Source organism: Xenia sp. Carnegie-2017, unplaced genomic scaffold (assembly GCF_021976095.1).
Source record: "Xenia sp. Carnegie-2017 unplaced genomic scaffold, XeniaSp_v1 HiC_scaffold_19, whole genome shotgun sequence".
In the NCBI taxonomy this organism is placed as follows: Eukaryota; Metazoa; Cnidaria; class Anthozoa; order Malacalcyonacea; family Xeniidae; genus Xenia; species Xenia sp. Carnegie-2017.
The window spans coordinates 7,505,131-7,517,902 of NW_025813481.1; the positions used below are offsets into that span (position 1 = coordinate 7,505,131).

At 35.3% G+C, this 12,772-nt stretch overlaps 1 protein-coding gene and 1 long non-coding RNA gene across 2 annotated transcripts; both read right to left on the minus strand.

Moving 5' to 3' along the window:
• Positions 1–750: 750 nt before the first annotated feature.
• LOC124439209 lies at positions 751–12,506 on the minus strand. Its single transcript, XR_006946314.1, has 3 exons — positions 12,497–12,506; positions 4,901–4,906; positions 751–857 (listed from the first exon to the last, which is right to left on the minus strand). It is a non-coding gene; the product is annotated as an uncharacterized LOC124439209 (long non-coding RNA).
• LOC124439208 lies at positions 1,251–2,324 on the minus strand. The gene is made up of 2 exons (XM_046989437.1): positions 2,087–2,324; positions 1,251–1,983 (listed from the first exon to the last, which is right to left on the minus strand). Exons 1-2 carry the CDS (start codon positions 2,260–2,262, stop codon positions 1,818–1,820), a joined length of 342 nt encoding a protein of 113 aa, XP_046845393.1. The 5' UTR covers positions 2,263–2,324; the 3' UTR covers positions 1,251–1,817.
• Positions 12,507–12,772: the final 266 nt, after the last annotated feature.

Genomic DNA, 12,772 nt, shown 5'->3' on the forward strand with positions numbered 1-12,772 from the left:
GCAAATAGAGCAAAAGATAACCGTAAGGGCGGCATATGGCGTCTTGAAATGACTCCAAAAGGTAATTCGTTTTCTTGGGGTACATTTGCCGTGCCAATGTTGCGATACCTAGCGAATCTCTGGGGTTTTTAAAAATGATCATGTAGTGGGAATTTAAGCTGATTGTTCGGGATTGTTTACCAGGCGGAAATAAATTTTGTGTTAGATACATGACAGATACACCACGGTGATGTGACCCGCGGGTAAATAAATCGGACATTCGTTGATCGCTAGAACATTCTGACATCAAATCGTCAACGACCACTAAAGAGTTTTGACAACCTTCCAGAATATCAAATAAGTTGTCAGGGAATCCTTCGACGAAGCAAATGTTTGGAATTTTTGATTCCATTTCACCAAATTCACTTTGCCGTTCGCCATAACAGTAAATAATCTTATTCGGAACGGGATAAAAAAGTTCGTTTAAGTTATAAAGCATCGACTTAACCAAATAGCTTTTGCCCGACTGCTTTGACCACACATAAAAGTTGGCAGGTGTTCTAAAACGTACGTCCATTGTCTCGCAAATAAAAGCAAACATGCTCTGCTTTCACTTTTATAACCACTCGCTAGTAAACATTTTGACATATTCAAAGAAAAAAGGATTGATTCGACTGGCAGCTTGAATGGGGAGGTATTTGTAAAATAGTGAACAAAGTGCACACATTAAGAATACATTGGACAATGAACAATTTTATTAAATATTTTCTAATTATCTACATCAATCAAACAACAAAAATCTCTTTTGATTACATATGAACACATCATACTTTAGCAGATATTTATGACAGAAAATTTTAAAAGCACTTGAGGGTTTACTTTAAAATCCTCACAAGCATAGGCATGTCTTTAATCGTTCATTCATTTTGTAACTACATTCATAGTTCGCAACATTCATAGTTCAAGAGTTGTTTGTAACTTTTCCAATTTTCCATAATGAATTCCTTGCTGTCTGTATGTTTTTCCTTATGGCTGCGTAAACCCATGGTGAAAATGTGGTTATGTGAAGCGATATCGTATGTTAGATTGTTCTAACATGAATCTGAAGCATGTTCCTGTCGGAACGGTAAAAGATGCACGAATACGGATCTTGTCGTTGAGACGAAACAACATTAAAGCTGTGAATGAACTGGATGTTATTCGTGCATACCCAAGACTTATGTACATTGATTTACGTGAAAACCTCTTGTCCTGTCCTGTCAATTTCGATGTTAAATGTGTTTTTGATCCGTGTCCAGCCCGAAAGAAAGATTTATATTTGTTGTCTGTGAACTCATTTTCGTCTGTGACACCACTTTTTCCGTATACGTCAACCACAAGGAATCGTTTACCTCAGTCATCCGTCAGTTTTTCTCTTCTACCATCGTCGTTGATTACGTCCACCCCGTGTAAATCATCTCACGTTCCGTTGTCCCACCAAAAGTTTTATGTTCGCCCCTCACAGATTTTTTTTTTTAACATGTCAACCTCCATTTCAACCTCATCACCGTCGCTGTTATTATCGTCTACATCTTTGCTGTTGTCGCCGTCAACGCCGTCAATACCTCCACATTCAACGATATCATTCTCAACTTCAAAGTCATCACCTCTGTTGCCGTTATTACCACTGTTACCCACACTATCATCATCAGCAACACCACCGTTTCATTCGCAGCTGTCGTCTTCGTCTTTATCGTTATCACCGTCACTGTCAGAATCAATGGTATCGTCTTCATCGTTCATGTATTTAGTTCCACCAGCGAAAGAAAAAACTGTCAACTTTTATGTGTTGGTTCCTTCTACGACAGTTTCCATATTTGTCTGTATAATGTTGATGTATTGCATGGTTCACAATTGTCGTCGCTGTTTCCCGTCTGTACATACCGATCACATAGAAATGACTGCGTATCGTGTTCAATTATCGTTAGCCTTGTCCAGTGTAGAAATGTATCAAACAACCTCAGTCTAAAAATATGTATATTTGTTTGTTAGTTTACATGTCATTGATTCGAAACTGTTTAACTATTCAACGCTGTTTGATTATATGCATGTCACTTTATTAATTTACCGGTCTCGACTGTATACTTGATTATCAATCTGTCTGTAAAACGAAAGTTCACTGTCGGAGTGATCAATGTCGTTAAGAAACTCCACATCGGATTGTCTTTCGGAAAAGCTTTCTTCGTCTTCAGAGTCGGTTTCCATTAAATCAATCGACTCGCTACATTCACCTTGACCTGTCATACATTCCTTGTAATTTTCTAGTGCGGCTGGATGCACGGATGTGAATAAAATATCATTAGCCACGGCTTCGCGTGCGATCTGACTCATCTGAGGTAAACTGTTGGAAACCAATTATAGCCGTTGGGAATGGTATCGGCACCTCCGTCTATTATTATACGTTTGTCAAAGACAACTTGATATTTCTTAATTTGATTTCTATTTACAAGTTTATGCGACCATTTCTCCCTGACTATTTTACATTCTTCTATTTGTACAGTTGACGGTTTTTCTACATAATTATAAATCATATCTTTTAACGTGTCGAAGTTTAAAAGCAAGCTATTTTTAAAATTCAATGTAAGGCCTCTTATTTTACAGTGTTGCATGCCATTACTAACTGTATAAGCATAATTCTTAGGACCCCCACAGACAAATTCAGTAATGTGTTCGCCTTCACCAATTTCATCGGTCAAATCTCCTAAATAGACTCCTAAAGGAGGCTTTGGAGAATCAGGCTTTGCAACATACACACAACTGTCCGTGTCTACATAAATCGAGCTAGGTCCTAGTAAATCTAACAGACTGTAGAGCTCCAAACGTGCCCATGCAGTTGTAAAAATACCAATAAAAATATTTGTTTTATTTTCTTTTTGAAACTCCCAATCACGCTTGTATACAACATCGACTAAATCGTCATTCAGTAATTGCATGTCGTGAATTTCAGTGTCTGCACTATTTAGTCGTTTGTAAAATACAAGCGGATCGTGAATAAACTCCGTAATTAACATATCATTACGTTGTGCAAATTTACCCCAAAGCGAGTTTAAACAAAGTTTTGCTAGCGCTCTTAACCCTGGATTTTTCACAATTTTTTCCTTACGCAATAGAATCCCTCATGCTTTAGATAGTCGTCGATATATTTTGCCCGGTCTGCGTCTGAGTTTACCCAATCCGGAAAGCCCGAAGCTTCTTGTTTCAACCGCAAAAAGAAATTTACATATTCACTAAATAAACTGTCCGATGTTTCTTCAAAATGCCAAATTTCATGCACCTCCAAAATTTTGTAGCTACAGTTGGTCGTTGTCTACAGTTGGTCGTTGTCATGACCATGAACTGTCATGACCAACAATGTCTACATTCAATTCCAAAATGTAAACCTTTCGATAAAGTATAAGCTATAAAATGCAATCACCTCGTTTTCTACCGCTTTTACCTTCGATTGTGAAAGGGAAACGGATCTAATGTTACTTTGTCAATAACATGCAACTTCCAGCTTTGTCGTATTTCCGATTTTCACGCCATCGAATGCCATGCCATGTTTATTAACCCCTATTTCCGGTTGACATGCGCGCGCACCGATCAACTTCAGGGAACTGGAAACTAACTGGCACGGGTAAGAGCCATTGAGTTCTATAAGACCTGGAGGGGAAACGTCAACCAAATTACTATAAATTATTAGCGCGCGGCCGCGTGGTCAAAAACATGGCGGATTTTGGTTGTCAAAGTCAGCGGAAAGACGCGGGCTCATAAAATGAAATTTTTTTCGCCCACCCGGATTTGACAACCACAATTGCGATTATATAAAATATCAATGCCAAGCACAAAAACTTTACAAATTTTATCTTTAAAACATGCTGCACACTTGTTTGGTATACGGATGCTGAAGAAATGCTAGAAAAGGAAACATTTCATGACACCGGTAAGCAACGTAAAATTGTTTACTATTTAAAGTGTTCAGTGTTTTGTTGTAAGTCAATACTTGAAGTGTGATGGTATATATTTTGTGAATGTTATTCCTAAGTTATAATTTAAGTTATGTTTATCCAGTCTTATTTGTTCTTTACTTAATCGCTTGCTAGACGAGGCAAAGCAACCAGTTCTTATCGAGATATGCATATCTTAAAACTCCTTGTTTCAACTGAGTTGAAATGGAGGATTTTTTCATGATAGAGCTGTATTGAAATCAAATGCAGAGCAGGATTAATTAATGAGCTCTATGGTACATGTCTTACAATAAAAAATACCTGTATTAAACAGCTAGCCTGAACAATTTGAAGGATTATGGACAATCATGATGATGGTGTGTAAAGGTTTGCTTTATGCTAACAGTTTTAAATGCCATCTGGTGTCTCTGTAAATGAATTGCTTGTTATAGAAAACAGGTTAGTACATCAAAACCAAGATAAAAACTACTTTGTTCAATAGTGTGCCAAATTATGCTCCTTTCTTGAAATTTTTGCTCAAGAAAAGCTTATAATGAAATGCATGAAACATTAAGTATAGTACTGCATCATCTGACAAAATCCATACGTTTTTCAATTCCAGGTGATTAAAAATTCACATAAGATGCATTGGTTGCAATGAAGTTGAATGTGGAAGAAGCAAAAATTGATGGCAAAGAACTTTTTATGTCTTTTGAAGAATTACGATATCATTTAAAAGAATAAGAGTAGCAATCTAGTAAAAAAAGCCACATCTGCCTTCAACATGAGACTTTTCCAATTATGTATAGTTACTTTGTACAAAATACTATTTTAGATAAACTTGATTTTTAAGTCATTTACTGATATTTTTACCAAAAGACAAAAAGAAAAATTCAAAGGCATAATGTAAAATTCAAAAATTTGTCAAGTTGTTTGAACCTAGAAAAAATTAGTACAGGTAACTATAATTTGTAAGGACACAGGAGAAAAGTAGTGCAAGAAGGTTAGTATTTTTGAGAATTAATACGTTCTTCTTGACATACATTACACAAGGCCATAATATTATAAATAATGACTGTACATTAACAATTATACAACCTGCTAAATATCTTCATCTACATTAAAATTATTTAAACAGGTTTGCCTTCATGCAGCAATAAGAAAAGTGTTATGTCAGAGAAACCAATGCACTTTAATTTAAGAAATCATATTTTCAATGGTAAATTAATGTAGTTCTGTTCAGTAGTAGATCCATGGTTGTCAATGACAATCCAGTTTCTTATATCTTGGCTCAAAACAGAACCAGCAACATGATTATAGAATTTCTGAATTTCGATCTTTTGCTCTCCTAGTTCAAGATATTTTCTTCATAAGTTCTCAGTAGTTTTATCAGAATATCATCATACCTTATAAGACACCCAGAATCAATCCTACCAAAAAAAAACTCAAAAAAATTACATACCTACTTATAATATATTTCCAGTCGACTTAAGTCGTAGGGGTAAGCTAACTTTTTCTAACTCCTTTTTGGACATTTTAACTAAGATTTACCCATCTATTCAAGAAAGACAGTTGCACGAAGCTGTTAAAAAATAGTCAAAAGCACAAGTATTCCGATTATGCATTAAAGCTTAACGACACATTGACAGTGTAAAGAATGTCGTTTGATATTTATTTTCAACATAGCTAAAGCATTACTTGACAAAATATACGTTATTTTACAGTAGATTTACCTCATTTAAATGTGTGTGTCTATTTCACAAAAACCTGAAGCATTATTTTCAATATTTTATGCTTACGGTATCGTGGTTGTTTTTGCTGGTTGTCATTGATATAAGCAGTAATAGAGTTCCGGATTCGGGAGGGAGCGAATGTTAAAAATTTTCCTCAAAGTGGAAGTTTTGACAACCAAAATCCGCCATTACCGCCATGTTTTTGACCACGGGGTCCAGGCCCCTTTGCCCCTCCAGGTCTTTTAGAACTCAATGGTAAGAGCTCTGTGACAAAAGTGTGACAAGGCTGCACCTTATCTACTAAGGAGGGCTTGCTTCAGTTGTGAAGGTAACTTTTTATTACATACATCGTTTAAATAGACGGTAATTTGGTCATGTGAAAGAAATTTTGCGCGTGATTTGGAAATGCTTTATATACGCTTAGGTACATAATAAATTGACGGCTGTCTCTATGCGATCAAAAGAATTTATTTGAATCTGAAAAGTGCTATCTTAAAACGCAAAATTGGTCGAGAAGAGAAGTTCCTTTCTAGATTGAATCATGATAATATTGTAAGATAAAAAGAAAATTTCTATCCAAAATGAATCAAAATTTTATAACATAAGGGTTGAAAGCGAGAATCAATTTAGACGATACAAATTGCATGGCTTGTTAAATGTTATCTTTGTAGAAACTATTATAAAAACGTAGATAATCCCTTTTTATCATGAAGCCCATGGATACTTTTGCTCATGATGATAGATTTATATTGTATAAGGATGCTCTCGTTCGTCACGAGAGACTTATGAGAAAGCTACATAGTAAAAGGTAACATGTAAAAAACTTATAAGCATGTTTAGAGTTGGTTGAATTATAAGTCAAAGAGGTAGAAGTATTTCGATTCTTTGCAGTATCCTTGGATGTTCTAGTTTCTTATATAAAGATAAACAAAAAGATAAAATTCAAAAGCAAAAAACCCCGTTCGTTAGAGCATGCGCAGCTGATTTCTCTATTAAGTTGTTCATAAGCATGCTATTTACTTCAAAATCAGTGCTAGTAGATGCAGTTGGTCGTTGTCATGACCATGAACTTGTGCAGCTAACCAATTCGACAGCGCATGCTCAAGGAGACTGCGCGTGCGCAGATGATTTTTCTGAAAATTTGTGACTGTGCAAGCTAACTACTCTATATAATAGGCATTTGTTTTTAGCATGCTAGTTGTCTTCTTAAACTTGTTTTCATTTTTCTCCGTAATTTTGTATCTGCATGTTTTGTGCTTAGACGATGCTCTATTCATGAGAGATGTTATAATTCGTTGATTGATGTAGAAGAAATAATTGAAAATGAAACTTCCAACAGTGAAACAAAATCAAGCATGACAGAGGAGAAAAAATGACGCCAGATTGAAGATGACGTGATGAAATTGAACGTAGTTGAAGCACCTAGCGTACCCTCGAGAGTTTTGGATGAGGGCTCGTGGACCAATGGAAACATGAATGATTCCAAACATGTTGACGACGATAAAAGCTCTAGCGAGGACGAGGCTCCAATACAAAAACAATCTATTAATAACACCGAGTCTTCTGAAGATATGTTCAAACGAAATATCGCTGCATCACATATACAGTTTGGAAGCTCTTTGGCTCACGTAGTATATAGTAGTGGGAACTCTTCATGATGTTGCTGAAGATACGTAAAATTAGTTACCAGCGTCTTTACTTTAGGACAAGGCATCTGATTTGAAAGGGAAGAGGAAGCACTCGCCACAAAGGTTTGCCAGAAGATTGAAAGTTTACTTTGCAAACCCTTGTTATATACAGATGAAGTATTGTGTGAAGAGAACTCTAAGAAATGTTATTGACAAGGGATAGTACAAGGACCAACAGAGAATGTAGCGACTTCTCCGCGAGATTGTAGAAGAATAAGTTCACGTTCATTCACAGGTAGATACTTTCGATTATTTTATGTGTTAACTGTATGTATGTGTAACTAAACATGAAAAAAATGTGAACAATTATCGTTTAGCTCAATAAATATATATGAAGACTTATTAATTGCTGTTTTTCTCTCATTTTTGCCAATAAAACAGGGTATGATTCTTCACATTTTTTAGGTGTTTTCTTCAAAATGTCAACTAATGTCAAGAAAAAAGAGGTTGATGACTTCAGCAGCAGTCTACTCAAGCATACAGATTTGTTCTTTGAGCAGGTTTTTCAATTGTTGCAAACCTTACAGGAGTAACATCCTAACCATGTTAAAGGAAGTGGGTAAATTAGCAATATCGTTACCAATTTCACATTTAGGCGTAGCATTTACACGTATTAAAAACTGGAGAATTTATTTGGCTTCATCACCGATATCAAGCAGCACCGGGGGCTTAAGCTGCAAAATTTCATCAAGGTTATCTCGAAAATAACAACTGCTTGATATTCATTAATATCTGGGTTTTATTATACGCAGTTTCCAGGATAGAGAAGCTTGCATTATTTCTAATATTTTTTCAGCATATTTCACAGAATAGATATCTTAACAGAAGGTCCACTCGTGTCGAATCCTTTGATGTTCGTGTCCCCCAATTTTCTGAAGCAAATTCTAAAGCAGACATACCTTCCAGCAAGATACTTCCGCTAGATCGCAATAGAAAATATAGTTTTTTTTACAAATATATCGTTTTACAAAACAACAGCTTGGAACTTTATCTCCTTCCACAGATGATAACTATTTGTAAAAATTTCGGCAAACTTTTCCTTCCAACGTGAATTATTAGTAAAATATCATTCTCGTGGAATACTATTCCATATTGATTTTGTGAAAGTATCTTGCTGGGAAGTCGCGCATGCGTAATGAAAAAATGCGCCACGATTTTAGCCGAGTGGGCCTTCTGTTAGATGTCTATTCTGTGATAGTAGTTCAAAATGTTCGATTAGAAGCCACTGTTTTAATTTTTCAAAGTCATTAACGCTTTTCAAAACTTTTATAGTTTGTGCGCAACCTTTCCCCGGGGAGTGAGAGAACAATAGAACGCTCGACATGTTGGATGACATTTGCATTGTAAATAAGGAAACTCCTTTGTTAAAATCCTCCGATATCGCGGCCATGACGTAGCTTGCACCCCAATAATTACTTTTTTCACTACGCCCTGTATTCTTGACTTGACATTCAGGCATGTTAAAGTTTGAAAAATCTCAAGAGCAAGGTTGCAAGAAGTCTTATGCAGAAGGAATCTCTGAACAATTATAACTTCCCAATCGACCAAAAATCACGGTGAAAAATATGACATCGTGACAAATATATTTTAATAGAAAGTATATTATGTCAACACTCTGTGTATATCTGCAAGTATTCTTTTATTTTGAATGTGCTGCTAAAGGTACAGAAAGCTGATTTTTTTACCAAATACCCAGATAACAGGTTAATTTTGTGGTCCATTAAGGTTTGTAAGAGTCATAAATTTCCTTGCTTTATTGATACACGCTGTACAACAAACTATACTCGCGCACAATACATGAACACAAAAACAGCATACAGGCACATCAGCGCACCATTTGTCATGAGTCGTGACCACAAAGTATAGATGATGTATGAGCAAAAAACTACAACATGAATACAAATTATACGGCCTATTTTTATTTATAGTTATATACTTACACCATATATCATCTACAGATTTATACATCTCTTGAACACTGGGACATTCAGATTGCAAAAATATTACGATGAGGAAAATATTGCATCGTGGAATCAGTATCAGCAGATACAACATGATGACGCTCTCCCCATCTTTGTACAAAATGTTTAAAGTAAAAAAACAAGAGAGCAACATATTCAACTGACTTCGATTTTGTCATCAAGACGACAATGAGCATTTGTTGATGCGTTACAGACCCAGGACATTCTTTTACCTTTGTTTTTACTATGAGTTCATCGTTTCTATGTCTTTTGGAGATAGCTAAAAAGTGATGCATGTATGAATCAGAACATTTCTTCGTCAAACGCAAAGTTGAGAGAACGTATTGCACGCAAAGTACGCGCCATAGATAATTTAACTTCAAAAACTATATGGTCGCATGTCTAACTGATCGAAAAGAATTTGCAAAATGCAGGCAGAATGTTGCAAAATCTTTCAATTTAGTGCTATGTTACGTCATTTTCATTGCCATGCACTGGCCTATAACCACGAGTTGTGCTAAATTACTTTACGTTTTATATTTTATCCTATAAAACATGTGGTCTAATGATGGAGCACACTGGTATAACATTGAGGGATGTTTTATCAGAGTGTTCAAATTATTTTAAGAGCTCTAGGTGTTCAATTTTCTACAATAGTTTGAATAAATGGTTATCGCCAGTACATGCGCCTGTAACATACCATTACATGTTGCAGAAACGTATAATATAGACATTTCCAAAGTTGCCATTGGCTAGTATTCTGGTTGTTGCATGGTAATGCATGCAGCAGCATGGATGTTTTTTCAAATCATCAAAGTTTACCAGAACATCAAATTATACCACTAACCTCACAACTTTCTTAGATTTTTCAATTAACACATCACGTGCAAACACTGGTTTAGCATGAAGTGAGGGATGAATTTAAACTGAAGCTAGTGGACAATTTCTTGTAATTGTTGGGATAAATTTTCAGTCAACAATTTTTAAACATATTTACAGAGTGGTGCTGCTGAAAAGGTGTCCAAAACGTGTGAGGTATTTTTCTCTTTTCGTTTTTCCGCAAAAACGGTATGTTGTCTTCTATTTTCATTCATTTTTCAGACAAACCGACAAAAGCACCGATAGCAAGGAGCAAGTTACTAACCTTTATTTTTTTTTCTTCAGTTGGCAAGATGACTGCGAAAAAAGAGCGAAGTTACTCATATCCTTGCTCCATTTTTTCTTCAATGATCTTTTGTTCGCGTTTTCAGTATAGATTCCAAAAAGATAGCGATACAGAAGGACCAGATATCTTAAGAAAGATAGAAACACCAAAGGACCCGATATCTTAAGTAAGTGTCTTTGAGTACTTTTTTATCGTAATACCTTCTTTGATTTATGATTTGAGTCTCTGACTTCGGCTTGCCAGTGTTTGCAGATGAGCCTTAGGAACTGTTGTGTTATAGATTGGAAAATGAACGTTCAAATATAATACTGATAAAAATGGGACATGATGGAAGCATGTTTACATTTGCAGTATGTTTATTATGACTTAACTACGGAATTTTCTTCATCTTCTAATTTGAAAAAAACTTATTCAAAAACGAGCGCTTCTTCCTTTAAAGTCAGCACACAATAAGTAGGCTGGGACTAAACAACAATTATTATATTAGCAAAGCTTAAATTACTATTTGTCAAGGTTTATTTTAAGCAAGACTTTTATTGAACTCAATATAAGACTCGACGACATTTTAGATTAAAGATGCAAGATCTCATTTTATGGTATCGAAAATTGCTTTTGATCGTTAAAAGTTCGAAACTAAGAATGGAGCTTGGATGTGTGCTTGTGGCTTGCATTTCCAATTAAATTAGAGAGTTCCCTCGCTCTCTGATTTGAAAGAAAATATCAACCATTTGTAAAGACATTCCAAAGTAGACTTCTGCCACCTATTTTGGATTGTCAAAAACGAGATTTCAAATAAATGATGTTTCCAAAGCTTTTTCGATACCATCAAATTAGATCATGCAAATACCGAATTCCAAGCATGATTAACCATTGAAAGTGAAAGTCTAGGTTGGTGGGAAATGGACATAAAAGCCCACGGTTTGTGTCAAAATAAAGCCTCGTTTGCATACTCAAAAGTCTTTATCATTCTAAACATCCATGTGAAGTAGTTAATTATAAGTTACACCGAATGATTATTATTGAACTGTCATGTAAAACGTCGACATCCCGTGACATCCTGTAAATGATAGTCAATATGTATTATAAGTTGATGTTCTATGTCCGTCAAAGCTTCTGTCTTTTGTCCACTTTGATAAAGTTGAAGTCTAGCTTTGTCTGTCACCAATCTGGTAATACTCAGATATGAACTAGCTTAAACTGAAATTGAAACAAATGTATTATAATCATAAAAACAGCTGTATATAAATAAAATAAAAAAGTATGTAAATTGTGTAATTAATCATTTTCTTTTAGAAATGCGAGGGAAAAAATACTTTAAATTCTCGCTTAAACACGTTTAATTTGAATTTCGTTCTAGTATGAGCAGTGTTTCATGTATCTTTATTCATATTTTCTTGGTTAACTCAAATCATCAGAAAAACATATCCATGCATGTTGCTGTAGAAACACACTACACCATATTTCATTTTGTAGTAAAAACTACTTGATGGCGGGTCAGGGGATTTGATCACCACGCAAAAAGAAGCTGGAACATGCTGAAATTCTTACACAATTTTGTCTTCGGGGTCGCAGCCGGCCAGCCTTGCAAGTTTATAGTCGTGCTATGTAAATTTCAGATCATTAGCGTATTTATTACTTTAGAAATTAACCTATTGTTTTTGCAGGGAATAGACTAAAAATATTTCCATCGCACGACAATACTTGCAGGCTTGTCATCACAATGCTGTTTGACTGCAAGTGTTTTTTACGAGATTGTGGGGCTTTTTCTTCCCTGTGGGGCTTTTTCTTCCGAGGTCTCTCCCGGTTCTACCTTGTGTTAAGAGAGTTGCAAACAACTACAATTTGTGATCGTGAAAATGAAAATACAGAGTGATTTATCTTCCCACCATATTGATATATGAAAGCAAACAGCGAGAACAACTTATGTTGATTTCATGCTCTGTTAATTGTTAAAGTGATGACCTACCAAATACCAAGATGGCTGCTTTGACGTCACCCAAGTAACACCGTCAAGTCCGACAAATGACATTGAATATAGCACACACATATGACACAGTACACTATTTATTAGAAAGAACTTTAAACTTCTGATTGGATAATAAGCATACGTAAAAAGTTCAGGTCATGAGATATGACTTCATGCAAATTTTGCGACCATTGCGACTGATAAATAGTCGTATCCCATGTTATGACGTCACAATAGCTATGACGACACAATATGGCTTCTTCAAATAAACTAGATATTGATGTTAATTCAATTAACGATTAATTCCTATTTTTA